This window comes from Barbus barbus (assembly GCF_936440315.1).
Source record: "Barbus barbus genome assembly, chromosome: 29".
Lineage (NCBI taxonomy): Eukaryota > Metazoa > Chordata > Actinopteri > Cypriniformes > Cyprinidae > Barbus > Barbus barbus.
The window spans coordinates 28,711,096-28,736,040 of NC_136757.1; the positions used below are offsets into that span (position 1 = coordinate 28,711,096).

The 24,945-nt window shown below is 36.0% G+C and overlaps 5 protein-coding genes across 14 annotated transcripts in view; 2 read left to right on the forward strand and 3 right to left on the reverse strand.

Annotated features, from left to right (window-relative positions):
• Positions 1–5,234, reverse strand: part of LOC306849895 (DNA polymerase beta) — a 5,833-nt gene extending 599 nt beyond the window's left edge. Inside the window, exons 1-14 of one of the 2 annotated variants that reach the window (XM_079385269.1) lie at positions 5,033–5,234; positions 4,468–4,525; positions 4,295–4,361; positions 4,122–4,196; positions 3,947–4,005; positions 3,818–3,867; positions 3,687–3,738; positions 2,676–2,730; positions 2,522–2,594; positions 2,375–2,445; positions 2,203–2,289; positions 2,064–2,131; positions 1,234–1,373; positions 1–1,105 (exon numbers count right to left, since the gene is read on the reverse strand). The exon at positions 1–1,105 is cut by the window's left edge and continues 599 nt beyond it. In XM_079385269.1, coding sequence (XP_079241395.1) covers positions 1,011–1,105; positions 1,234–1,373; positions 2,064–2,131; positions 2,203–2,289; positions 2,375–2,445; positions 2,522–2,594; positions 2,676–2,730; positions 3,687–3,738; positions 3,818–3,867; positions 3,947–4,005; positions 4,122–4,196; positions 4,295–4,361; positions 4,468–4,525; positions 5,033–5,093 — 1,011 coding nt within the window. In that variant the 5' untranslated portion in view covers positions 5,094–5,234 and the 3' untranslated portion in view covers positions 1–1,010. Of the gene's footprint in view, positions 1,135–1,233; positions 1,374–2,063; positions 2,132–2,202; positions 2,290–2,374; positions 2,446–2,521; positions 2,595–2,675; positions 2,731–3,686; positions 3,739–3,817; positions 3,868–3,946; positions 4,006–4,121; positions 4,197–4,294; positions 4,362–4,467; positions 4,526–5,032 lie in introns of both variants that reach the window. The other variant, XM_079385270.1, reaches the window with a different exon arrangement.
• The window catches only part of LOC306849892 (uncharacterized protein), a gene marked incomplete at its 5' end in the record, with an annotated part of 704,045 nt that overhangs the window by 518,261 nt on the left and 160,839 nt on the right, over positions 1–24,945 (forward strand). The gene's annotated exons all lie outside the window — the stretch shown is intronic.
• LOC306848862 (enkurin domain-containing protein 1-like) lies at positions 5,438–11,556 on the reverse strand. Of its 3 annotated transcripts, none has more exons than XM_079383624.1 (8): positions 11,325–11,556; positions 9,496–9,587; positions 9,204–9,419; positions 8,351–8,523; positions 7,599–7,733; positions 7,356–7,498; positions 6,622–6,758; positions 5,438–6,544 (listed from the first exon to the last, which is right to left on the reverse strand). In XM_079383624.1, exons 2-8 carry the CDS (start codon positions 9,578–9,580, stop codon positions 6,384–6,386), a joined length of 1,050 nt encoding a protein of 349 aa, XP_079239750.1. In that variant the 5' UTR covers positions 9,581–9,587; positions 11,325–11,556; the 3' UTR covers positions 5,438–6,383. The 3 variants fall into 3 exon arrangements, with proteins under 3 accessions (XP_079239750.1, XP_079239748.1, XP_079239749.1); XM_079383622.1 differs by lacking the exon at positions 11,325–11,556 and adding an exon at positions 10,185–10,281; XM_079383623.1 differs by lacking the exon at positions 11,325–11,556 and adding an exon at positions 10,185–10,259 and having other exon boundaries at positions 9,496–9,619.
• Positions 10,808–23,017, forward strand: LOC306848864 (non-selective voltage-gated ion channel VDAC2-like). Of its 4 annotated transcripts, XM_079383625.1 has the most exons (11): positions 10,830–10,908; positions 13,380–13,503; positions 13,577–13,649; positions 14,424–14,495; positions 15,626–15,675; positions 17,645–17,797; positions 17,883–17,935; positions 20,618–20,845; positions 21,033–21,183; positions 21,614–21,671; positions 22,255–23,017. In XM_079383625.1, exons 2-11 carry the CDS (start codon positions 13,423–13,425, stop codon positions 22,344–22,346), a joined length of 1,011 nt encoding a protein of 336 aa, XP_079239751.1. In that variant the 5' UTR covers positions 10,830–10,908; positions 13,380–13,422; the 3' UTR covers positions 22,347–23,017. The 4 variants fall into 4 exon arrangements, with proteins under 4 accessions (XP_079239754.1, XP_079239752.1, XP_079239751.1 ...); XM_079383628.1 differs by lacking the exon at positions 13,380–13,503 and having other exon boundaries at positions 10,808–10,908; positions 13,536–13,649; XM_079383627.1 differs by lacking the exon at positions 13,380–13,503.
• LOC306848859 (inhibitor of nuclear factor kappa-B kinase subunit beta-like) overlaps positions 23,016–24,945 on the reverse strand; it is a 38,834-nt gene continuing 36,904 nt past the window's right edge. For 3 of the 4 annotated variants that reach the window (XM_079383613.1, XM_079383614.1, XM_079383612.1), the window contains exon 22: positions 23,016–24,139. In XM_079383613.1, the coding sequence (XP_079239739.1) occupies positions 24,092–24,139 (48 nt within the window). In that variant the 3' untranslated portion in view covers positions 23,016–24,091. The remainder of the gene's footprint in view (positions 24,140–24,945) is intronic. The other variant, XR_013782283.1, reaches the window with a different exon arrangement.

Consider the following 24,945-nt stretch of genomic DNA (forward strand, 5'->3'; position numbering starts at 1 on the left):
ATTAGGCCTATGTGTTGTGTTGTGCACTACTGGGCCACCGTAGTTTCTAGTTCCCAGCATGATTTGCTTCAGACTCTAGGAGTAAATGTTGAAATAGTGTTATTTTAAAAACATTGCCACATCCTTCAAATATTGTTCAGTTATATAGGCTAAACATTGCATTAAGGGATGAAATGATATATATTGCACTTGCACTGCAAGACTTAAATGCACAGATCTGTTTTGACATGCACACCTGATTGTTTTTGTCTCATCTAGTACTATGGTTATTAAAATATAAAACATTGCATTTTTAGATTCCGTCCAGTATTTTATTACACTCAGCTGCTATCGATACTCGATACCGATATGTGTTTGAACTGAAACTACTTGATTATGTTCATTATTCAGAAAATGAGGAAGATATGATTAACTTGTCAAAATCAAGGTAATATGCATTAAAAAAAGCTTGGAAAGGACCCCATACACACACGAGGCAAGAGTCAGATCTGTGTCTACAGTAAAACTACACTGAGAATCAGTTCTTTGTGATGTGAGCACTATATTGATTCATTATTGTGATCAGTCACAATATCACCAAGTCAATAAGAACAATTCGTTACTCAGATGTGCATTCGTGTAAAATCCAGAAAACGGGATTTTTAATGCAGAATGCAAATTATCTAAATAAAAAAATCCCAATAACATCATAATAATAGATTTTAAATAACACAATCATCATTCACATTGTTTACAAGTAAATGTTTACTGCTCTACTTTTGACAGAATGACAGTCTCATAATGTAATATCTGAGTATTGACATGCCTGTGATGTCATTATTCACTTTCACTTCACTCTTGGATATTATGCATAACTATTATTATTAATAAAAAGCACCATCAACTACTATTATGTAGCTGCTTTCACAACTTTAAACACATACACATCTTTCCATAAATGTCTCTTCTACTCTTAAAATACACTATTTTGACCTAAATGCGCAGCACACACACAGTTTGAGGTTGGATTTTCACTCGCTGCGGTCCTTTGGTTCCTTGTATTTCCACTGGATGTAATCAAAGATGTCCTTCTCGCTGTCCACCAGCAGAGGCTCTCCAGCCACACCTGGATCAGAGAGAGTCATCAGACACGAGCTACAAAGTAAACCAGCACCAAGTAAAACTTCTAGACTTCTGGATGGACGGAAATTCAAAGTCACTTTCTTTAATGAAGTGATGTATAGTGAGGCTCACCGGTGACGCCGAGTGGACGGATGGTGTATTCGTTGAGCGTGAAGCCCTTCTCCAGCGCATGGGTCCTCATGTTCTTGTTGAATATGTCACTGCCAGTGAAGTACAGCACACCGCAGTAATACTGATCCTTCGGAATGAGCCTGCAGATCCAGACAGAGAGAAACACATACAGTCAAACCAAAAATTATTTCCACACCAGATATAGTTTTTGATATGTGCAGGACACTATTGAAGTCACACCCTCATAGAAACACCCAGCTGCAGGGCAAAACTAAGCTTTGCTCCACTGACCGCCAGCTATTTTTACGCAGATTGCATCGAGTAATAATGTAATAAAATGCAGATATTAAAAGGCGAGATTCAGTGGACACCTTATTGATGATGTATATTTTGTACAGGCAAGAAGATGAAGCCAGAATACATGACAATGTCCATAATTTGTTTAGAAGATGAAAAAACAGGGTTATTATTGTTTACTAAAAGCACCTAAAATGTGTTATTTATTTAATGTATTATAAATTATTTATTATTTGAAATAACCATGTTAAATAAACATTTTGTTTCAGCTAATTGCCAAAATTTCTCATTTTTGTTTAGTTTAAATTGAAGTATTAAAATAACTAAAACTAATTAATGAAACCTATACAGACCTGTATAAAAAATAAAAATAATATAAATACTAAAAAGACAAAAATATATTAAAAAAATTAAATAAATATAAAAAAAATATTTTATAAAAAAATATAAAAATAAAAAAACCTATAAAAGTATATCAACGACACTAAAATATAACTAGAAAAGACACTATAATGGAAATAATCAGTATGAACCTGATGTCAATACGCCGGTGAAAAGACTCTTCTTCATCTTCCTCTTCTTTCTGCAGCTGACACACACCCTGGGGAAAAACATGGCTTATTTATTATTCATTTATTATTTTTATTATTGGAGAGTCAGACAGAGACCCACCATAAACTTAGTGTCTCCTTTAGAAAGCGTTTCGGTAATGAAGCCGATGGACTCCAGATGATCCACGACAGCATGAAGGAGTTTGGGCTGCAGGACAGAAATCACAGCAGGAGTTATGAGAGGACAAACCCTGCATGCATTAAATCATCCAGTCCATAACCTGAACATTTACCTGTTTCTCAGTCTGAGAGGTGAAGTCCGGATGGGTCAGCAGTATATCAATATCACCACTCGACTGTGCTCCTGAACATTAACAATTGTAATCATGGCACATTTAGATGATACAAGTGATAATTTCTGGATCAGAACGATTGATAACCTCTTCTGTAGCTGCCGCAGATGGTGCCGATGTACACGGGATCCACCACATCCAGTTCCTTCAGTATCAGAGCCTGCAAACATCAGGCAAACACAGTGAGACTTCACAAATCTGTAGGAAAAAAATCATGAAGACCACCGAAAGAAACGCCAACCTCCATTTTCTGCATTTCTGCACGAGGGATTCTCTTCTCAAATTCTTCAAAGTATCTTTAATAGATGAAGACAGGAGCATTAAAATGAAAAACATCAATAAAGAGCAGAATGCATTCATTAGAAATGCATATAATTCACAAATAAAACATTTGTCCTCTAGATCAGGGATCCGAAGCGTGCTAGTCCATGGAAAAAGGTTTAGAGAAAAATTTAAAAATAAACTAAAACTCTAATGCACACACACACACACACACACACACACACACACACACACACACACACACACACACACACGTGACCCTACTATTTGAAAATCTGGAATCTGAGGGTGCAAAAAAATCTAAATATTGAGAAAATCACCTTTAAAGTTGTTCAAATGAAGTTCTTAGCAATGCATATTACTAATCAAAAATTAAGTTTTGATATATTTATGGTAGGAAATTTACAAAATATCTTCATGGAACATGATCTTTACTTAATATCCTAATGATTTTTGGCATAAAAGAAAAATCAATAATTTTGACCCAAACAATGTATTGTTGGCTATTGCTACAAATATACCCCAGCGACTTAAAACTGCTTTTGTGCTCCAGGGTCACATATTACATAGCTAAATAAATATGTTGATTACAATGAATTTTTTTAAATGACTAAAATAAATTGATTCAAATAAAAATAAATAAATAATTATTTTTTTTTAAATGTAAATATATAAGTACAGTATCTGTACTGTAGCAAGCTGACAAAACTAATAACAATAGAACCACTAACAATAGAAACTATATATGTATAGTAGTTTTAATTAACAGAATCATACAGCAGAACCCAGCTGAACACATATTTTTAATATTAATGCTTTATATATGAAAGGAGGATGATCATATTTGGGGACCTGTAGCATCTAAAAGATTGAAAACCCCTGCTGTAGATTAGCACTAACATGAAGCCAAACCAACATCACTGTTGCTCTAAAACAATTAACTAATTCACCCGTTTAAATCAAGACTTACTTTAACCCGATCTGCTGATGGTGGTTGAGTTTGTGCTCGATCTTCTTCAGATCTAAAACATCAGGTGAGAATTAAAACACATGCATGTGACGCAAAATAAACATTTATGCAAAATAAGCATATATACAAACCTTCTAAGTTCCTGACGCCTTCATCATAAAACTTCCTGGCCGCAGCAGGACTAAAAAACAAGAGAATGAGTGTGAACTGAGTTTTAAAACACTATTGTTGTTGTTCTCTTGAAACCAAGGGCGTCGTACCCGATCCCAGTCACCCGGGTTAAGAAGTTGATGGAGGAGCTTGTGTCGTCACTGCGAATCTACAGGACGAACAGACCATTTCTCATATGCACATCTTGTATATGTTAATGGTTTCATTTGCTTTCTCAAAGGTTGAATCAACTATAAAACATGCATTTCTAATGCACTCAAATACCTTTTCCAGCTTGCGCAGTTTTCCTGTCGATAAAAACTCATCGATTTTCTCTGCTATCTTTGCACCAACTCCATCCTGAGAGGAAAAAGCAATTCTTTATGAAAACCGTGTACTTAGATCAGTAAGAATTACATTTGAGGCTTTTAATACTAGAAAAAACTAAAAATCTGTACCAGTTTCTTTGCTTCTGCCCCACTTTTGATCTTCTGAGGGTATTTGGCGATCACAGATGCTGCTTTTCTGAACACAAAACACCGGACAGAGTATAAACATTAGTTACATATGTCACATGTCTAGTTATGATATTAAATATTACATTATTAGACATTAGATTAGACTGCCTTACCTGTAAGCGTTGTATTTATGGATGGCTCTGTTGACATTTCTCTCATAATTAGCCAATTCTGAAACAAGAAAGACCATTAAGACTAAGAGTTTAGATATGCATCAGTGTATTTGCAGCAAAATATTACTATAAAATGCTTTTCGACATTTATAAAATAAACAAAACAATCAGGAGAATCTGATCATAGCTGGGCTGCCAAACAATATGTTAAATATAAACATATTTAAACATAAATAAAATTATTTAGTATGAAATAATGTTCAAATATTCATTATTTTATGTATAAGTTAAAAATAAATATAAACAGCGCGTACTTTTATTTTGTAGATGAGCACTAATCTTGAAACTGTACTCTGATAGCATGTATTAAACTGCAGAAATTGGTGATCGTTGCTGTATTTTTCCAATCGTGTGTAAAGATGTGTCTAATATCCCACTAAAGTGAAGTTTCTTGTTTCAAAAAGACGTTTTGTCTGCAAAAGGGATCTATTTCTATTCATACGGCATTTAAAGGGCCAGTTAGCTTAGCCGCATGCTAACCTGAGCTGTCATCAGCAAAACTCACCGACGAGAAAATCTGTGATTCCTTCGTTCAGCGTTTCCTGTGGCGCTTTTCTTTTACTCATTGTTGAGAGTTATTTAAAATATGGGTGGATAAATGCGTTTGTTTTCACTTTCTACCATTCAAGACCACAGCTGCGTCAGTGTCTAACACTACAGGACAAAGCATTAGCATTAGCACTGTAGCCACGCAATATGGCGGGGGCGGGGCTTGGAGACCACGCCCGTTACGCTTAAGCCGACCAATCAGAGGCCTTTATTTCATATTTATATTTACGAACACGCCCCGTCGCCACAAAAACTACTTTTGGAATTTTCTGAATGTTACGTAAATATATGAATTTATCATTAAAACCCCCAGATCTGAACTAATCTCATACACTCAATAAAAATCACTGCCACACCAGTTGATCAAATGACAATAAGCAAAACTGTTTTTACTTGTATTCATCATAATAAAGCAATGGCATTCAGATTTTAGGTTTAAAAGTAAATTTTGCTGTTATTTGTGATTATGTGGAGAGCTGATCAAAGCAGAACAGCTTGTGTAATGTGTAAAAGCTCCACTTTTTTGTACTCCAGTACTAAAATTAATTTCAATGACACATCAAAACTATTAAATATAAAGATTTTAGCACATCATACTAATTGACAGCATTATGATCAGCACCTTGCCATATTAGACATTCAACAATTGTTACTGTACATGGCAGCAGAAATACTTTTGCAAATATTCCATAATTTACAGACAATTCTGAACTTATGCACCAAATACTATGGAAACCCATAGAAAATCATACTTTGGTAAATCATAATTATGGCATAAAATTTCCTAATTACGAGATACAAGGTCATAATAATGAGATAAATTCAAAACTGTCACATATTAAGCCATAATTGTGAGAAAAGTCATTTATGAGATAAATACATAATTATGAGATAAAGTTAAAATTATTACACACCAAGTCATAATTTTGAGATTAAAAATTGAACTTTTGACAGTCAAAATTTTAACAAAAATGTCAACTTCTATGTCATAATTTCAAATTTTCTCACATAATTATGTCATCATTTTGATGTTTTTCTCATTATATTTGACTTTTCGTCTCATAATTATGAATTTTGGATAATTATGGCAGTTTAATCTCATAAAGATCTAACCAAAGCATGAATACAGAATGATTAGCAAAAATGAAATCAATGATTTCTGCCACTAATATGCGTCATATTTAGTCACAAATCTCTTTATAGTGTCAAGCATTCAAATGCAGTGAAGTCAGGAAACAAAAGAGCAACTGCTGCTAATTAATAAATACATAAATATAAAAGAAACAGCTTGATATGAGTGTGGTTTCTCAAGAGTCGACTTTCACATAGACTTTATCCCGTGAGAAGATTTTGATGGCCTCCTCGACCTCCGAGAGACGCTGATCGAGTTGAGCGCGTCGAGAGCGGACGCTCATTGTGTCGGCTTTGACGGGGAGAGACAGCAGCTCGCTGACCAGAGACCTGTGAGCTACAGACACACACATATCAATCAGTCCTCTCATGAACCATCACCAACTAAACATGAAACTGTTAATGAAGACGTACTTTCTTTGAGGGACTGCAGGGTCTCCTGTCTCTCTCTTTCAGACATCCGTGTGTGTCCAGCAGGAACGGACGGATCAGGAGTGTTTCTCCTCCTCTCCTCCTCCTCTTTCTTCCACTGCAACTTCCTCTGCTCCAGACTGACAAACCAAATGAGAGACGGTCAATGTTGAATCCAGAATAACGTGGGAAACAAACGTGTAAAACAGTACCGATTTGATTTTGTGTTCAGAAAATGTAGCCTTTCATTTATAAAAACAAACAAGATTCAAAATGCATTTTTGAGTAATTACTTAAGAGTATTAATAAAAAGACAAACAAACATCAAGATTATATGCAAACATTCAAAACTATATAAAAGTTTCAAAAATCTCCTTTAAAGTTGTCCAAATGAAGTTCTAAGCAATGCATATTACTACGAAACAAAAATGAAGTTTTGATATATTTACGTTAGGAGATTTACAAAATATCTTCATGGAACATCATCTTTACTTAATGTCCTAATGATTATAAAAAATGTATAATTTTGACCCATATTGTTGGCTATTACTACAAATATACCTGTGCTGCTCATCTTTTGTGCTCATACGTATTACAACAGAAAACAGGTTTTTAAATTGTAATAATATTTTCCTTTTTTTACTGTAGTTTTGATCAAATAAATGCAGCTTTGTGAGCATAAGAAACTTCTTTCAAGAGTCCAGTCTTTGGAAAGCTAGTGTGAATCAGCGACTCACTATTGTGGTACTTTGCCCTTCTCGGCGCTGGGTGGGGGTTTGTCTCGGAGGTTCTGTAAGGACTGGGATCTCCTCAGGTTTGCCTTCGACGCGGCACGAGCGTTATGACTCACAAAGTCCACCGTGTGTCCTCTCACATGCATCTACACACATAAACACCTCACAATGAGCTACTCTTACGAAAGACATAGTAGAGGAATAGCAAAATGTGTATTTTAGTTTGTATATTAATATATGACATGCCTCAGAATCGGAGTCTCCTGCCGCTGGTGACGGTCCGCTCTCTGAGCGGTGGAGCGGCAGTCGGCCTCCAGCTCCACACAGAGAATGAGCTTTCAGGAAGTTCTGACATTCGGGTTTCTTAGGAGGGCTCGTCTCCTATACAGACACAGAGACGGAGGTTTAAAACCCTGCTTTTACTGCAATTGTTGATTGACAGGTAAGTAGTTGGTACTCACTGATTAGTGTTTATATTACTAACACAATGTGCTCAGAAATGATTTTGACCACTTTCAAATATGGTTGAAAAGCATGCTATTTTGCATTTATCAGACAAAATAGATGATAATAACCAAGTCTAAACAGGGCATTATTCTACAGTGAAGACATTTCATTGAGAATACAGTAGCAGTGTTAGTTTAGGTTTTATTTATATAGTAGTATTCTTTATATATGTATTATATTATTCTTTTCAATTCACTTTTTTATATTTTCATTGTAATTTTAGTTGAAGTCATTTTAAGTGCTTTTGTTATTTTTAATGTTTTAATGACTTTAATTTCAGCTTGAACGTCTTTTATTTCATTCATATAATAGTCATCTTCGTATTTATTTCAGATTCATTTCAGTCATTTTAATGATATTTAATAGTTTTAGTTTCAGCTAACAATGACTCTGCAGATGTTTTATTTTTTTTCATTTATTGTCAACATCAAACTCTAAAACACTAGACAGTAAAAGTAACTTTATATGTAAATATGAGTTAACTTGCTCACCTGTAACTGGGCCATTACCCTGGAGGGGACGTCCTGGTATTTTGGAGCGATCCAGAGTGCTTTAACCGGCATAGGTTTGGCATGTTCTCTCTGCGCCTCCAGCTCTCGAAAGCGCTTCTGGATTTCACGTAGCTTGCGAACATTTTCTTTACCAAAGTCCCGTATGGCAGGCTCTGTCAAAGAAGAACAGGGAAGAGATGGAGGAAGCAGACATTTATCAAAGACGAAAGAAAGCAAGAATGCATTAAATTGATCGAAAGTGACAGTAAAGACATTTATAATGTTACAAAATATTTAGTGCTGGGCAACGATTAATCGCAACCGAAATAAAAGATTTTGTGTACATAATATATGTGTGTGTACTGTGTATATTTATTATGTATATATAAATACACACACATACATGTATATGTGTAGTTGATGTATCAATGTAATGTAAAAAAAATTAAAAAACCCCCCAAAAAACTCTAACATTGAAGATAAAACCTCTCTCGTGCTATTTGTATGTTTTTTTTCTACATTTTTGCAATGTCACACCATAGGATGCAGTCCAAATTTTATTTGTCAACTACCCATATATTTAAGAAAATATGTCATGGTTATATATTAAATATAATGGCAAGACAAGTTTATAAAGCACATTTCATACACAGTGGTAATTCAAAGTGCTTTATATAAAAGGAAGTAAAATAGTCATTAAAAAAATAATAATCACAACAATAAAATTGATTTAAAATGAATTTAAAACAGTTAAGAATAGAAAATGATTATACATAAAATACAATGCAATCAGTTCAGACATAGCACAGTGCTCATTCAACTAATGCACAGCTAATAAATATTGTGATCTTACTAGGTTTGGCTGGGCTGGGGTTCAGCGCCACTCCCTGCAGCTTCAGCAGGTCTCCCACAACCCCTCTCTGTCCTCTCTCTAGGATGTGAGCGGCGTTGGCACCGATGCGGGGTCGAGGGGTGGAGCGGGCGCTGTAACACCCAGGATCTGGAGCTAACGGACCCTTCAGAAGCGGAGAAGAGCCGCTCTGAGCGTTTCCCTCCAGACGACCACGAGCTTCAGCAAGAATCCGAGAGATGAGATCAAGCATCACACAAGAGAAATCAAGTGAGCATCACAGTTTCAATCTTACCAGAGGACGGCCGTTTATAATACTCAGGAAACAGTGTGGGGTCTGGAGGAATGGGACCAGAGATCGCCGAGGGCCCTTCACACATACTGCTGCTGCAGAGGAGTTTAGGACCAGTTTAATTCATCTAGTATGTGAAAATACAGCTGAAAATCAAACTTGTTTCATAATGCAGGCACTCTGCAATTGGAGTTTTAATATTTTAAAAGTTAATATAAATATTATTTAATTTATAATTATTTTTATTTATATTATATATGAATTATTTTATATTCAGGACAGAATGCTCTTAATATTCAGAGTTAATATAATTATATATAATATTAAAATTATATAATTACAACGTTATATTTATATTATATTGTATTCATATATATATATATATATTAATTATTTTACATTCAGACTGCTTTTAATATTCATCTAATGATTTACATGCCAACAAATAACGTTAATTATTCCTAGGCCACATAAACACGCCTTTATTTACATATATAGCTTCTAGAAAGCAGGACTAATTTATATGATGCGCATAATTAATTTTAATTTATTTGATGATAGATCGTGATCCTGCATGAAACACCTGCTGATTCACATAATATCCGATTTAGAATGATCAGTCGCCATGTTATTCTGTTTGAGAGCATAAACGGTAGCATGTGTAGTGAAAATTAGTTCCTGAAGAAGCTTACCTTTAATTAAACCCTCGATTCTTTGATAATTGTGCAGATACTGCGCGGTATTTGCTCTAATCTCCGGTTACACGCAGACTGATGACGCACTAACAACAAGCGCAAAGCTTCACCATGACAACGCCTTAAAGAGACAGCAGCGGGTTTCTCTATCTATCTATCTATCTATCTATCTATCTATCTATCTATCTATCTATCTATCTATCTATCTATCTATCTATCTATCTATCTATCTATCGATAGATAATTGTGGTTTTAAATATATTTATTTTAACAAATTGTTTTTATTGTTTATTGTATTTATTGTTAAATGTTTTGTCATTACATAAAAAACTACATTGAAATATACAAGTGTGTGTGAGTGTTTAATGAAATCGTTCATTTATTGGAATTACTATAATCAAAATTTAATATTTATTATAGTATGTGCGTATTTTCTCCATCTTTATATATTCAGCAAATGAGAAATTAAAAGTAAACCAGGACATTTATACAATCACTACAGTCTTTATGTCTAATTCGTTGTTTTAGAGAGGTTTGCAAAAAATCTGGGTGAATAATAATAACGTGGTTTTTCAGGAAAAGTACGAGTAGCGAAATAAAGTCAAATATGATGTAGATTTAGATAATCGAGGCGGCAGATTGCGCATGCGCGGCTCGCGTCTGTTCTCCTTCAGTCTGTCCTCTCGAGCTGCACAGAGTCCTCGGCAGGAACACCGACACGGTAGGCGTTTAAACACCGACACATTACTCGATACACCACAAATACACAAGCGTTCAAACATCCAGCTGCTTTTGCTGAGAAATAATGCTGTTATTTTGGAGCTGTAACGTTAGTTATTCCGACGGGTCGCGTTCAGGGCCGCAGAGGCGTTATGACAGCATAATGCTGATTATTATTAAATCACCGTCACACAATCACCTTTTATTCATAAAATCGCGCGTTTTGATTATCATGCTAATGCTAATCTGTGTTTTGACTCACAACATGTCAGTGTTTCATCAAGGACACGGATTCTCTCGCCGTATGCTCGTGTAACTTTGATTTAACGGGTTGAATGTGAAACTTTAACGTTTAAGTGTAATTGATCTGCTTGTTATAATGTAACACTGTTTCTGTGATGATCGTTATGTTATTACCGGAATAACGGACCGCGTCCCGCCGCGCGCGCCGCCTCTGATGTAACGTAACGGTCCGAGATTAACCACTAAACCCGCGCACTGAAGACAATAACGTTACTCTTATCGATAACTCTACTGATAATTGATCTTGAAGGTATCAAGCCGACCGTTATTCATTATCTGGGCGTTGTGCGTCGCGTGCGTCAGTCACGCGCGATGCTTGTGCAGCCTTGAGCGACTGTCTTTATGTGGTTTGATTGGGACGCTGCTGAGTGACAAAAACATGATCAAATCCGCTAAAACATCCTCTGAATGTCTGTTTGTCAAATGTGTGTGTGGTGTTTGATATATTAGGCGCTCATGGTGAAGTCTGCCATTGTTCTGTGCTCTCTCATTGCTTTCCTGTACATTATAAACATGTTATATACTAACATACTTACTAACATGTGATTGGGTTAGTCAACACTAATCTCATATCACATCAGAAAGGCATTTATTTTAAATAAAACTGAAGGAAATAATAAAAAAGTTGGAAATATAGTATCAGGTAGGGTTAGGGTAGGTGTAGGGAGGACTTTATTGTCCCAATGAGGTGGCATCCATTTAATAATTTGAATTAAAACTATAATTTACACTCAATGCGTTATTATTGCGTACTGTTTTATAATGCACTACAAAACTGAGGTGCAGATAATTGCCACTATTTTCAATACGTAGTATAAATAGCAGAAAATCTTGCTATTTTAACAGTGTAAATATAATCTATAGCTATTTGCATTTAGTGTAAATAGCATCCATTGCAAAAAAATAGGCTATTTGCACTTAGTCAGCTTTATTTATATAGCGCTTTTAACAATACAGATTGTGTCAAGCACTTAACAGTATCAAATTGGAGGATAGAGTGTCAGTAATGTATAGAAATAAGATGAAACACTCAATTTTCAGTTAAAGGCATTTCATTATTGAGTTCAGAGATGTTATTGTCTAGATCAGTTTAGTTTAAATCGTATCTGTGAAATCAAATTGACGATAATCGCTAGAAATTAAGTGTCCCCAACTGAGCAAGCCAGAGGCGACAGTGGCAAGGAACCAAAACTCCCCTCTGTGACAGAATGGAGAAAAAAAAAAAATAAAATATAAAAACTTAGTGCAAATAGCCGCTGCCTAAGATTTTTGCACTTTTCTGCTTCATCAGATTCTACTAATAAATGGCACCATCTGATGGGTCTCTAGAGCAAAACACCCATCGACTCTATTTCATTCAGTAAAAAAACAAAAAAAAAACATATATATATATATATATATATATATGTATTGCTTGCATAACTGTTTTTTACAGCCATTCATTCTCAAGTGAGCAGTGTATATAATTTATTATTATTTGTATTATATTTTTCATTGCATAAATATTCATACTGTTGTTTTTTATTGTTGTGGTCTAATGATTTTAGTTATTATTGTGCAAAAACCAGATATAAATCAATAAATAATAATCAGTTCTGCTCATTGGTTATATGATAATTAATAAAAATAATTTGTGTATTATAAAATAGATAGATAACTTACAAATAGAATACACTATATAGTCATAAGGTTGCTTTATAAAGGCAGTAAGCTCTTACCACCGATGTTTTGAGATTGTCATTGAGATTGTGTGTTTTTCCCACGAGCTGCCCTGGCTAATGGCCCTCGTGTCTGAGGATGTTCACTAAAGTGCAGTGATTTGTTCATGATTGATGAGCGTTTGGCAACAGACTGAGACTGAGAGCTGTGCTTCAGTAAATGGTGATGAATAGCAGATTGATTTTATATAGGCTTTTAAAGCTGGTCACATGATCTCAATATGGCGATCTAGAATAAAACTTAGCTTTTTTTAGAAGACCGATAGAGTCATCATCTCATGCATGCATTATTTTAAACAAATGTGGAAAATGTACAATTCATTTCTTAAGAATGAAGCTACATGTGGATGCATGCCGGTGTCAAAGTGTTCAGTGTCGAGGAAAACATTTCCCATTTCACAACGCCTCACGTCACATGGAGCCGCGGTGTCAGTTGTGAATCTATTTTTAGCACGTATGTCTGGGGATTGGAGGGAGGGGACGTGCTCCTAAAGATGCTGCATCAGCATCCCGTCACCTGCGATCAAGGGCAGAGGTTGCCATGGCAACCGCCTCCGGCTGATCTCACACACCTGGTGATGCTCATCGACGTCATTGTGTTATGCAGGGAGACAGTGTGCTGTGTTTGATTGTGATCTCTGACCCCAGATCATGTCTGAGAAAGGACAGAAGCAGAAAGGAAGCAGTGAGAGCTGCCATCACTGCAAGCCAAAGACATGCGGTGAGTGACGGACAGAGAGAAGACGGACCAACAACAACCTCACACAGACAGACAGATAGATAGATAGACAGACAGATAGATAGATAGACAGACAGACAGATAGACAGACAGATTAATCAAGGTAAACATGGTAATTTTCACATGGTACACATGGACCCCAGAACCACATCCTCACAAGAATTACATCTGTAATTCATAACAAAACATTCAAACCTTTAATTTCAGGATAATTATGTAATTTTTCAGCTCAAATAAAACACAAACAAATGAACAAAACACCAGCTGTGCAGTTTGGCTTTGAACACTCCGGTACACTTCAGTCCTTATGCATCACTATAAATCTGATTTGTGGTCATTCTGACATTGTCTGTGGTAATGAACAATATACCGTAGAACTAGTATTGAACCCCAAACTTTCCTTTGAAGAGCCCTGTGTGTGTGTGTGTGTGTGTGTGTGATGGAGACAGACTCTGCTGTTACGCTGCAGTGTGAGCGTGTGTAGTAGTGAGCTGTTAACATGTGTGATGCTTCTGGCTGCAGCGCTGCAGATGATCAGAGCAAACGCTGTGCAGCTCCTGTAGCATGCTGCCTTTAGCTGTCAGCTGTTCTTCCAGCCGTCTGTAGGACACTGGACTGTCAGGAGGCGTGTGCTGCTGGTATTTGTAGACTGTTGTAAACATGTTGCGCAACTTTACGTGCACAATGTCACACGACCGATGAGGATCAAGCGTCTCTGTGTCTCTAAAGTGTCTCCTTGTCTCTTTTTTTGTCCAGCAAACATGGCCGTCCCTCCTGCGTACGCTGACCTCGGCAAATCTGCCAAAGATATCTTCAGCAAAGGATATGGTGAGTGACTTTACAGAGCCACATTCCTGCTAAATGTGTCACAAACATGAACTATTCAGTGTTATTTCTGGATATGGATTTCTGTAATGTGATAATGACACAAGAGAATCAATACTGACAGATGGACGGTGGGTTCAGGTCAAAGGTTAAATGACAGGAAAGAGTTCTAGAAGAAAAACGCCTTTGTTTTCCTTCCCAGAGCCTCATGGGGAGTCATAACGCTCGCTGGAAACATGGACGTTCACACACATTCAGATAATCTGGGAATGTTTAAGAGAGTCTTGATCCTGCAGTTTGTAGAATTAGGTCAAATACTGATGTATATGCATTTGATCATATAAATCTGACTGTATATGCTGCTTAAATTTAAATATATTGTTCAAAATCAGGTGTGATGCATCTGTAGGGTTATTAAAGTTATCTAAAACAATAAAATAAAAGTAAACATAAAAATAGTTTATTTAATATTATTTAATATTATTTTATTTCAGCTAGTTGCCAAGGCAACATTTCTTAATTTAATTGACTTAACTTGATGAACTAAAGTAACCAAAATTAAAAATGAAAAATGGCTAAAAACTATATAGACATATATATAAAAAACTAATAAAAATTCCAAATCACACAATAAAATTCTTAAAATAAAAAACATAAAAAATATATCATATAAAATATATAATAAGCTATAAAACTATAGTGTTAAATTAATATTAAAATAACTCTGCTCCACACAGCTGTATATTATATCTATATTAGATATTATACCATTAAATATATCATTATTATTATTACATAAACATATTAATCATATGATTATATGTATTATTATTTATTATATATATATTATAAGACAGAAAAGACAAACAAAAACCTTTCCTTGTTTTGTGCAAAGGAACTAATGTTATCTGTGCGTATCCAATATAAATCCATATATATATATATATTACAATATAATAATTAATGAGACTGACCATGCCACATATTTACATCTATCAGTGTGGCAGGTAGAAACACTAAAGCGCTTTTGTACATTGCTCTTGATCGCAGTGTCTGATTTGAAATGATTCAACAAAATGAATGTTATCATGTTAATTCAACATTTATTACACCATTTGTCTCTGTTTTCTCAGGCTTTGGAGCTGTTAAGCTGGACCTGAAGACCAAGTCTCAGAGTGGAGTTGTGAGTTGCTCTTTTTCTCTCTGTTTCTTCACTAAGTGCCAACAAGTAGCATGGCACTAATCAGCCTGTACCATGGTAATGTCAAAGTATCATGGCATTACCATCTGATATTTGCACTGTGTGCTTGTATGTAAGAGCTGTTTTCCTCATCACTCTTGCTCTTTTTTGAATATAATTCATGTGTAATTGTGAACATCATCTTCCAGATGTTCAGAATGTAGATTCAGTGAGGTGTGTGTGAGTGAGTGAGTGTGTGTGTGTGTGTGTGTGTGTGTGAGAGAGTGTGTGTGTGTGAGTGAGTGTGTGTGTGTGTGTGTGTATGTGTATGTGTGTGTGTGTGTGTGTGTGTGTGAGTGTGTGTGTGTGAGTGAGTGAGTGTGTGAGTGTGTGTGTGTGAGTGTATGTGTGTGTGTGTGTGTGTGTGTGAGTGAGTGTGTGTGTGTGTGTGTGTGAGTGAGTGTGTGTGTGTGGCTGATTCATGTTCTCCACCGCTGCTCTCATCTGTATCTGGGTCAGAACGGTCCTGCTCCAGACAGTGTTATTTTAGTATAATAATTTTCATTTTAATTTTAGTTTTTAATTTTAGTCATTTTGTAGCATTGTTTTGTCATTTGCAATATTTTTTCATATTTTGTTTTCAGTTTTATTTCTATTTCTTTTAATACTTTTAAGTTAAACAGTGCAAAATGAGAAATTTTTCTTTCAGATAACTTTTATTAATTTCAAGTATAGAATAATTTTTTTGGTTTTAGTTGTAGTTAATGATATTACCCCGGTTTGGAATGAATATCTGTCATTCCCCATGAATCTGAATGTTTGCATCAGTGTATCTCTTTTCTGACCTGTTTCTTTCTGTCTTTCTCGCTCTCTTCGTCGATGTCAGATGGTAAGACTGGGATGTTTTATATGAGGATGTGAATTTGTTTAGTCTCTTTCGGCAGCTCAACCTCCCTGGTTAAATCTGTTTTTGCACTAACGTTGAGGTTTAATGTCGTTGCAGCGTGAGAATGATGTTCCCATAATTCAGTTTAAACCCATATACCCAGTGGCCTCAATATAGCTGTCTGGTATAAAGTTTGTGTTCTGGTTTCAATTCTGTTTTTTTTTTACCCACTCTTCTGGATTATATGCAGAAATTTACATAAATTAAATTAAATGAAAATTACATTACATTACATTTCTGTTCTGTATTTATATAATTAAATTAAAAGAGAAATGCACAATATTTAACACTATTTCCTATTTACAAATGTGCATCAATAAAGGTATATGTTAAATGAAAAGCTTTAATCTATGGAGAGCTTGTTGCCAAAACTGTTGTCTTGCAGGAATTATATTATGTTTTAATTAATAGAAAATAGTACATATTTTATTATAAAATATTAAAATATATTATATTAATATATTATACTAGAAATAATAAAATATATTAATACAAATAAAAAAATGCCAAAAAAATCTTTAAATTAATAAAATTATATTTTTCATAAAAAACAAATAGGTCATTTTTTTTTATAAAAGTAACATTTTGTTGATCTTGGATTAAGTATTTTGAAATGTGACAATTGTAAATTGTCACGATGTTTTAATGTATTGAATATCAAATTAAGAAACAAATATTTTTTAAATAAAAATTATAATAAATTAATAAAATAATAATAAAAAAATTATAAAAATTCTATAATGAAGTTTAATCTGAATTATATAAATTATATAAATCTGAATTATTGAATTATGTAGTTTTAAGTCTTGGATTTGGTAATAAAACACTGAGCTAGTTGCAGACTAACTTTTTACTAACTAGGCGCCGGTATGAATTGACATGACTTTATGAGCAGCTGATGCAGCCCGACACTCCTTATCCTTCTTCTTCATTTCCTGTTAATCTGTGAAACCATCCTCTTCCTCTCTTATTGTTCCTCTTCTCTTTCCCTGCATCCTTTCACTGTGTTTCTCTCTCGTTTCTCAGGAGTTCTCCACCGGCGGCTCCAGTAACACAGACACCGGAAAAGCGGCTGGAAACCTGGAGACCAAGTACAAAGTGAAGGATCTGGGCTTGACTTTGAACCAGAAGTGGAACACAGATAATGTTCTGACCACCGAAGTGACTCTGGAAGATCAGGTGAGGCCAGGTCGCCAATCCTAACGTTATGCATAAAGCGTTTAAATGGTTAAATAATGCACTGTTTTGTCTTGTTTCTGTGCAGCTGGCCAAAGGTCTGAAGCTGGGATTGGACACTTCATTTGTGCCCAACACTGGGTATGTGAACTCTTTAATTGGACAAAAGATTAAGTTAAGTTAATAAAAAAGTAACTTTTTTGGATTTTGCATTTTGAAATGTGACAATTGTAAATTGTCGCCATATTTTGATGTATTGAATATTAAATTAAGATAATGAACATGGATAATATTATTCTTTAATAAAAAAATTATATTTAAAAAAGAATAAAATATATTAATAAAAATAAAACAATACAAATCTCAATAAAATTGAAAAATAATACATGTGTGGACATACAGTGGACAAAATGTCGTGCCTCGCAGGACCACGGTGCTACATAAATACAGACATACAACAATGAAGTAAAAAAACACTATAAACCTATACACAACTAACCTACAGACAGATTTAACTATAAGTTATCCATGTTTCAGGAGGTAGGGGTTTGCATGGGGTTTCAGAGGGGGGTGGGGTGGTTTGAGTTCAGGGCTCTCACAGCCTGGGGGAAAAAGCTGTTGAGCAGTCTGGAGGAGTGGGCTCTGATGCTCCGGTACCGTCTTCCTGATGGTAGGAGCTGGAAGAAACTGGGAGGGATGGGTTGAGTCCTTCAGGATGCTGTTGGTTTTGCTGGAGCATCGTGTAAGGAAGATGTCCAGGATGGAGAGGAGAGGGGCACCGATGATCTTTGCAGCTGTGTTCACTGTCCGCTGGAGGGTCTTGCGGTCAGCAGCACTGCAGTTCCCGTACCAGACAGTGATGCAGCTGGTCAGCACACTCTCAATGGTGCCTCTGTAGAATGTGGTGAGGATGGGTGGAGGGAGACTTGCTCTTTTCAGCCGGCGGAGAAAGTGTAGGCGCTGTTGTGCCTTTTTGGAGAGTGACATGGTGTTGGTGGTCCAGGTGGGATCCTCTGTGATGTGCACCCCCAGGAATTTAGTGCTGCTGACTCTCTCCACAGTCGAGCTGTCGATGGTCAGTGGGGGGTGGTCAACAGAGTTTCTTCTGAAGTCCATCACAACCTCCTTTGTCTTCTCCACATTGAGGGACAGATTGTTTGTGCCACACCATTCAGCCAGCTGTGCCACTTCCTCTCTGTAGTGCGTTTCATCGTTGTTGCTGATGAGACCTACCACTGTTGTGTCATCAGCAAACTTGATGATGTGGTTGGAGCTGAACTTGGCAGTGCAGTCGTGGGTCAGCAGTGTGAAGAGCAGCGGGCTGAGCACACAGCCTTGTGGGGCACCTGTGCTCAGTGTGGTAGTGCTCGAGGTGTTGTGGCCGACACGGACTGACTGAGGTCTTCCGGTTAGAAAGTCCAGGATCCAATTACAAAGGAAATTGTTAAGGCCCAGCAGGTTTATCTTATTTAAGAGCTGTTGTGGGATTATTGTGTTGAATGCCGAGCTGAAGTCAATGAACAGCATTCTAACATAGGAGTCTTTATTTTCTAGGTGGGTAAGAGCCAGGTGGAGGAAATTGCATCGTCCGTAGAGCGGTTTGGACGGTATGCAAACTGGAGCGGGTCGAGTGTGTTGGGGAGGCTGGTTTTGATGTTGTGCATGACTAGCCTCTCAAAGCACTTCATCATGATTGGAGTCAGTGCTATGGGACGGTAGTCATTGAGACAGGACACAGGTGATTTATTTGGTACCGGTATGATTGTTGTGGATTTGAGACATGTGGGGACGACTGCCTGGCTCAGCGAGGTGTTGAAGATATCTGTTAGGACATCTGTCAGCTGTGTAGCACAGTCGCTCAGAACACGGCCAGGTATGTTGTCAGGACCCGCAGGCTTGCGTGGGTTAATCCTAGATAGGGTCTTGCTTACGTCGGCTGGAGACAGACAGAGCGCCTGGTCGTTGGGAGGTGTGGGCAGTTTTTGTGCAGGTGTGTCATTCTGCATTTCAAACCGTGAATAAAAGTGGTTGAGTGCATCGGGGAGGGATGTGTCCTCATCACAGGCCTGTGGATGTCTTAAAAATGCATGTCTTAATAAAAAAGTAACATTTTCTTTAAGAAAAGTAATATTTTGTTAATCTTGGATTATGTATTTTGACAATTGTGAATTGTTGCCATGTTTTTCTGTATTGAATATTAAATTAAGATAATGAACATGGATGACATTATTATTTAATTAAAATTAATATATTTTAAACTATTTAAAAAAGAATAAAATACATTCATAAAAATGAAACAATACAAATCTTATTAAAATTAAAAAATAAATGTCTTAATAAAAAATAAGTAACTTTTTCCTTTAATACAAGTTATATATTATTGATCTTGGATTTTGAAATGTTGCAATTGTGAATTGTCACCATGTTTTTCTGTATTAAAAATTCAATTAAGATAATGAATATGAATGATATTATTTTTAATTAATACAAAATAATATAGATTTATTTACATTTACATTTATGCATTTAGCAGACGCTTTTATCCAAAGCGACTTACATTGCATTCAAGTTACAGTTTCTACATTTTATCAGCTCTTGCTTTCCCTGGGAATCGAACCCATGATCTTGGCGTTGCTAGCGCCATGCTCTATTATTTGAGCTATTATAATAATAATAAAATTAAAGATTTTAGTAAAATAAAATAAAAAGTGTGTGTGTATTATATGAAAATCAATATAAAATTGTTATAAAATTCTGTCATTTTCTGTTGTCAGTTCCACCTATTCAGTAACTGCACTGTCATCCTCTCTCTGCTATCTTCAGGAAGAGGAGCGGTAAGCTGAAGACGGGCTACAAGCGTGATTACATGAATGTGGGCTGTGATATAGATTTCGATCTGGCCGGACCGACGATTCACGCCGCAGCCGTTCTGGGTTATGAGGGCTGGTTGGCCGGGTATCAGATGGCCTTCGACACGGCCAAATCCAAACTGGCACAGAACAACTTCGCTTTGGGCTACAAGGCAGGAGACTTCCAGCTTCACACCAATGTGTGAGGAAACACTACAGCAACATTCACATTACAAATACCGCTCATGTATCAACATTAACATTTTCATTTCAAGTTGCAACATTTATGTTTCATGGTTTTAGTTATAATTCTGGCTCATAGTGCTAATGAGACGTGATTAACAAACAGTATTTCATCTTTTTGAAGTTAATGGTGTTGTTTGTTGCAGCAATGATGGCACAGAGTTCGGCGGCTCCATCTATCAGAAGGTGAACGATCAGTTGGAGACGGCGGTCAATCTGGCCTGGACCGCAGGCAGTAACAACACACGCTTTGGCATCGCTGCTAAATACCAGCTAGATAAAGACTCCTCCATCGCTGTGAGTACAAACCATATGTGACCCTGGAAACCAGTCATATTTATACATAAGCTTTCCATTGATGTATGGTTTGTTATGTTAGGCTGAGATACAACTATCTGAAAATCTGAGGGTGCAAAAAAATAAAAATGTTCAGAAAATCTCCTTTAAAGTTGTTCAAATTAAGTTCTTAGCAATGCATATTACTAATCAAAAATGAAGTTTTGATATATTTACAGTAAGAAATTTACAAAATATCTTCATGGAACATGATCTTTACTTAATATCCTAAAGAAAAATTGATAATTTTGACCCAAACAATGTATTGTTGGCTATTGCTACAAATATACCTGTGCTACTTATGACTGCTTTTGTGCTCCAGGGTCACATTATCCTATAACAGCGGACCAATGTCACCAACTGTAGATGATAACCCTGTCTCTCTCTTCAGGCCAAAGTCAACAACGCTAGTCTGGTTGGAGTAGGATACACACAGAGCCTCCGGCCAGGTGAACAAACTCCTTCAATAATCAGTCAATTATGAGTTAAGTGTGTTGACTTAAAAAGCTTGAGGTTTGAAGATTTTATTCAAAGCCAAAAAAAATGTATTATCATGTTCTAGCACATTACTAAAATGTTCAAGCAAGTTGTTAACATGATTTAACACGTTGCTAGCATGTTTGAACATGTTGCTAACACAATGTAACATGTTTTAACATATTACTAACCTGTTTTAGCGTGTTGCTAGTGTGTTTTAAGTAATATTTAACACTTTGATAGCATGTTTTAACATGTATGTTGCTAGTGTGTTTTAACATGTTAGCTTGTTTTAGGTAATATTTAACATGTTGATAGCATGTTAGCATGCTGCTAGTATGTTTTAGCCCTGTTATTCTTACTCTGTATGTGATTCAAAGGTTTTGACTCCCTCATTGAAAGCTTGTGTGATTTTTCCTGGTTTTGATTGTCTGGTTCATGAAAACCGAACAGTCTGAAGGTCTGAGTCTGGTGGCTGTAGCTTGAACACTAGGAGGAGATACAGAACAAGAACAAGGATTTAGTGAGTCATAATAAATGCTGTATCTTCCGCAGGTGTGAAACTCACTCTGTCCGCTCTGATCGACGCTAAGAACTTCAACGCCGGAGGACATAAGGTGGGCATGGGCTTCGAGCTGGAGGTGTAAGGATGCACAGAGCAGAGGCGCACTGATGGGAAGTAAAGAAACACAGGGAGCTGATGGCATGACTTCAGCCCCTGCAGAAACACTTTGCCCTTTCCCCCCGTAATTCCTCCTAAACTAATCTGGCCTTAAAGCCCCGTAGAACCAATGAGAAACAGGATCAGCAGTCACATGATTCCTGGCCACACCAATCCTCCATCACCAGCTCACTATTTGACAACAGCTTCCTCTTGGTCAACATATCATAGCGCTTTTAATGTTACACACGTGGCACCATATAATTTCTCTCTTTTTTTGGGCTAGATATTGAGTTTTTTGTATGTTGTGCTTTTAATTCACGGGTTTAATGTTAAATCGGAAACGCCTCTCTGAATGTCAAGCCCCTCACGTTTGCCCACGTTCGTTGCCAATAAGTAATATTTTATCACAGGTTTGTTGTCTGTGTTTGTGGGCTGGAGTTTGTAGAGGACGGTCCATGAGTTTTTTGTTTTAATCCCCATAAAAAAAGTGATTTATGTTAAAAGCGGAGGACTAGAAGAAGAAACTGATGTTGTGGAACTCAATAAAGAGGAATGTTACTGAATAAAACCTAGTTTCTTTTGGTTTTTATCCCTGTTAGAAAACTGTTCATGTATTAAAAAAATGTTGTTTAAAATAAAATGAAATTACACTAGAAAACAAAACACTTTTTATTTTTTATGTATTAAAAAAAACTCTGTACACCAGTGCTATTATAGTCAAATAAAACCATAGAAAAAAATGAAATAACATATGAAAAAAAGAATAAAATATATACATAAAGACAAAACATTACTAAAATTTACATGAAAACAAAATATTAAAAAAAGTAATTTTTATGAATATTTCAAATTAATCTCGCCCATACGCTACTGTACGTTAAAAAAGTTATTTTTCTCAGCATATAAAAATCATTTTCATAACTTTAGATTTATTTAAGAAGTTTAAGTACTAAAAATGTTTACATTTAATGAAATTGCACCAGGAAACATGAACACACAAAATACTTGAATACAACATTTTATTAAATTTTCTTTTGTGTGTGTAAAAAACCTTTCTATGTACCAAAGATGCTCTTTTTTCTCAGCATATAAAAATAATTCCCATAACTGAAACTGTACTTCACATATTTCATGAGTTCACATGCTCATGTGTATGATCTAGACAGGTTTACTTTGTCATGAAATCTTCATAGCATCATAAAGGATGAAAACAAAAAATGTCCCCATTTATACATTGACACCTACTGGATGATCAGACACTTGGTCTGTCTAGTCACTGAGGTAATGAGGAGCTAGGATGGATTTATCTTCATTCATTCAATAAGCAGATGTTTTTATCCAAAGCGACTTATAAATGAGGTACAGCACAAGCTATTTGTCATGGAGCCAACAACATTTATACTACACAATTACATGTGCACAAAATGTGAAGAGGCAATTGCATAGAAAGCATTAGAAAGGCTGAAAATTGTCAAGTATTTGATGCAAAAATCCTTGATTAACATAAATGATTTAAAAAAACTATATTTAAGGGTTTATTACCTCTTAAAAGTAAAATGCATTCAGAAAATGACTGGAGTGTGATTTGACAGGAATGAATTGTCAGCACACACTGTCTGCAGTATCGTGTTTCCTCCAGTTGGTGGCAGTATAGCATGTTTGTTCGCTTTAGAGGGAACAGTCTGATTCTCTGAGAAATGCTCACTGGTAGCCTGTGGATCCTCAGGATCAAGCCAAATCCTGCCCTCCGTTCAACCACTTCCACTCTCTCAGTATCTGAAAGAGATAAATGTCAGTGATGAATATAATCTCTGATCTGTGTGTTTTATGGACATGTTTCCTGTGGCCAATAGTTCACTCAAAAATTAATATTTGCTCAATGTGCTCATCCTCAGGCCAGCCAAGATGTAGATGAATTTGTTTCTTCATCAGAACAAATTTCAAGAAATGTATCACTGCATCAGTGTCTCAGCGATGGATGCTCTGCAGTGAATGGGTGCCGTCAGAATGAGAGTCCAAACAGCTGATAAAAACATCACAATAATCCACACCACTCCAGTCCATCAGTTAACATCTGGAGAAGTGAAAAGCTGTGTTTTTCTAAGAAACATATCCATCATTAAAGCGTTTTTAATCTCAAACCGCTGCTTCTGGATAAAAAATGAGTCCATAAAACATAATATGGCTTCCTCCAGTGAAAAAGTCCATCTCCTGTTGTCTCTCACATCAAAATCCACACATTTATTTGTTTAGAGCTGTTAGGGCTTGTAAACGGTGCTTGATCTATGCAGATTTCTCTCCTGACCAGATGACATTTTTACAGAAGGAAGCGTTATTATGGATTATGGACTTGTGTTTTAGCCGAAAGCAACGGTTTAAAGTTAAAAACGTCTTAAGAATGCATTTGTTTCTTACAAACACACAGCTTTTGGGTTTATAAGATGTTAACTGATGGACTGGAGTGGTGTGGATTATTGTGATGTATTTATCAGCTGTTTGGACTCTCATTCTGACGGCACCCATTCACTGCAGAGCATCCATTGCTGAGATTTCTACAAACCTGATGAAGAAACAAACTCATC

What these genes read in the sequence shown, in the direction of transcription:
- LOC306848862 (XM_079383624.1), bottom strand. Translation starts at nt 9,580, where the DNA reads ATGTGTGAAGGGCCCTCGGCGATCTCTGGTCCCATTCCTCCAGACCCC. An exon ending in CCCCAGCCCAGCCAAACCTA is followed by an intron (nt 8,524 to 9,203) that starts GTAAGATCACAA and finishes CTTCTTTGACAG; the next exon opens with AGCCTGCCATACGGGACTTT. An exon ending in AAGGGCAAAGTACCACAATA is followed by an intron (nt 6,759 to 7,355) that starts GTGAGTCGCTGA and finishes TTGGTTTGTCAG; the next exon opens with TCTGGAGCAGAGGAAGTTGC.
- LOC306848864 (XM_079383625.1), top strand. Translation starts at nt 13,423, where the DNA reads ATGCTGCATCAGCATCCCGTCACCTGCGATCAAGGGCAGAGGTTGCCA. An exon ending in CCAAGTCTCAGAGTGGAGTT is followed by an intron (nt 15,676 to 17,644) that starts GTGAGTTGCTCT and finishes CTCGTTTCTCAG; the next exon opens with GAGTTCTCCACCGGCGGCTC. An exon ending in CACACAGAGCCTCCGGCCAG is followed by an intron (nt 21,672 to 22,254) that starts GTGAACAAACTC and finishes TATCTTCCGCAG; the next exon opens with GTGTGAAACTCACTCTGTCC.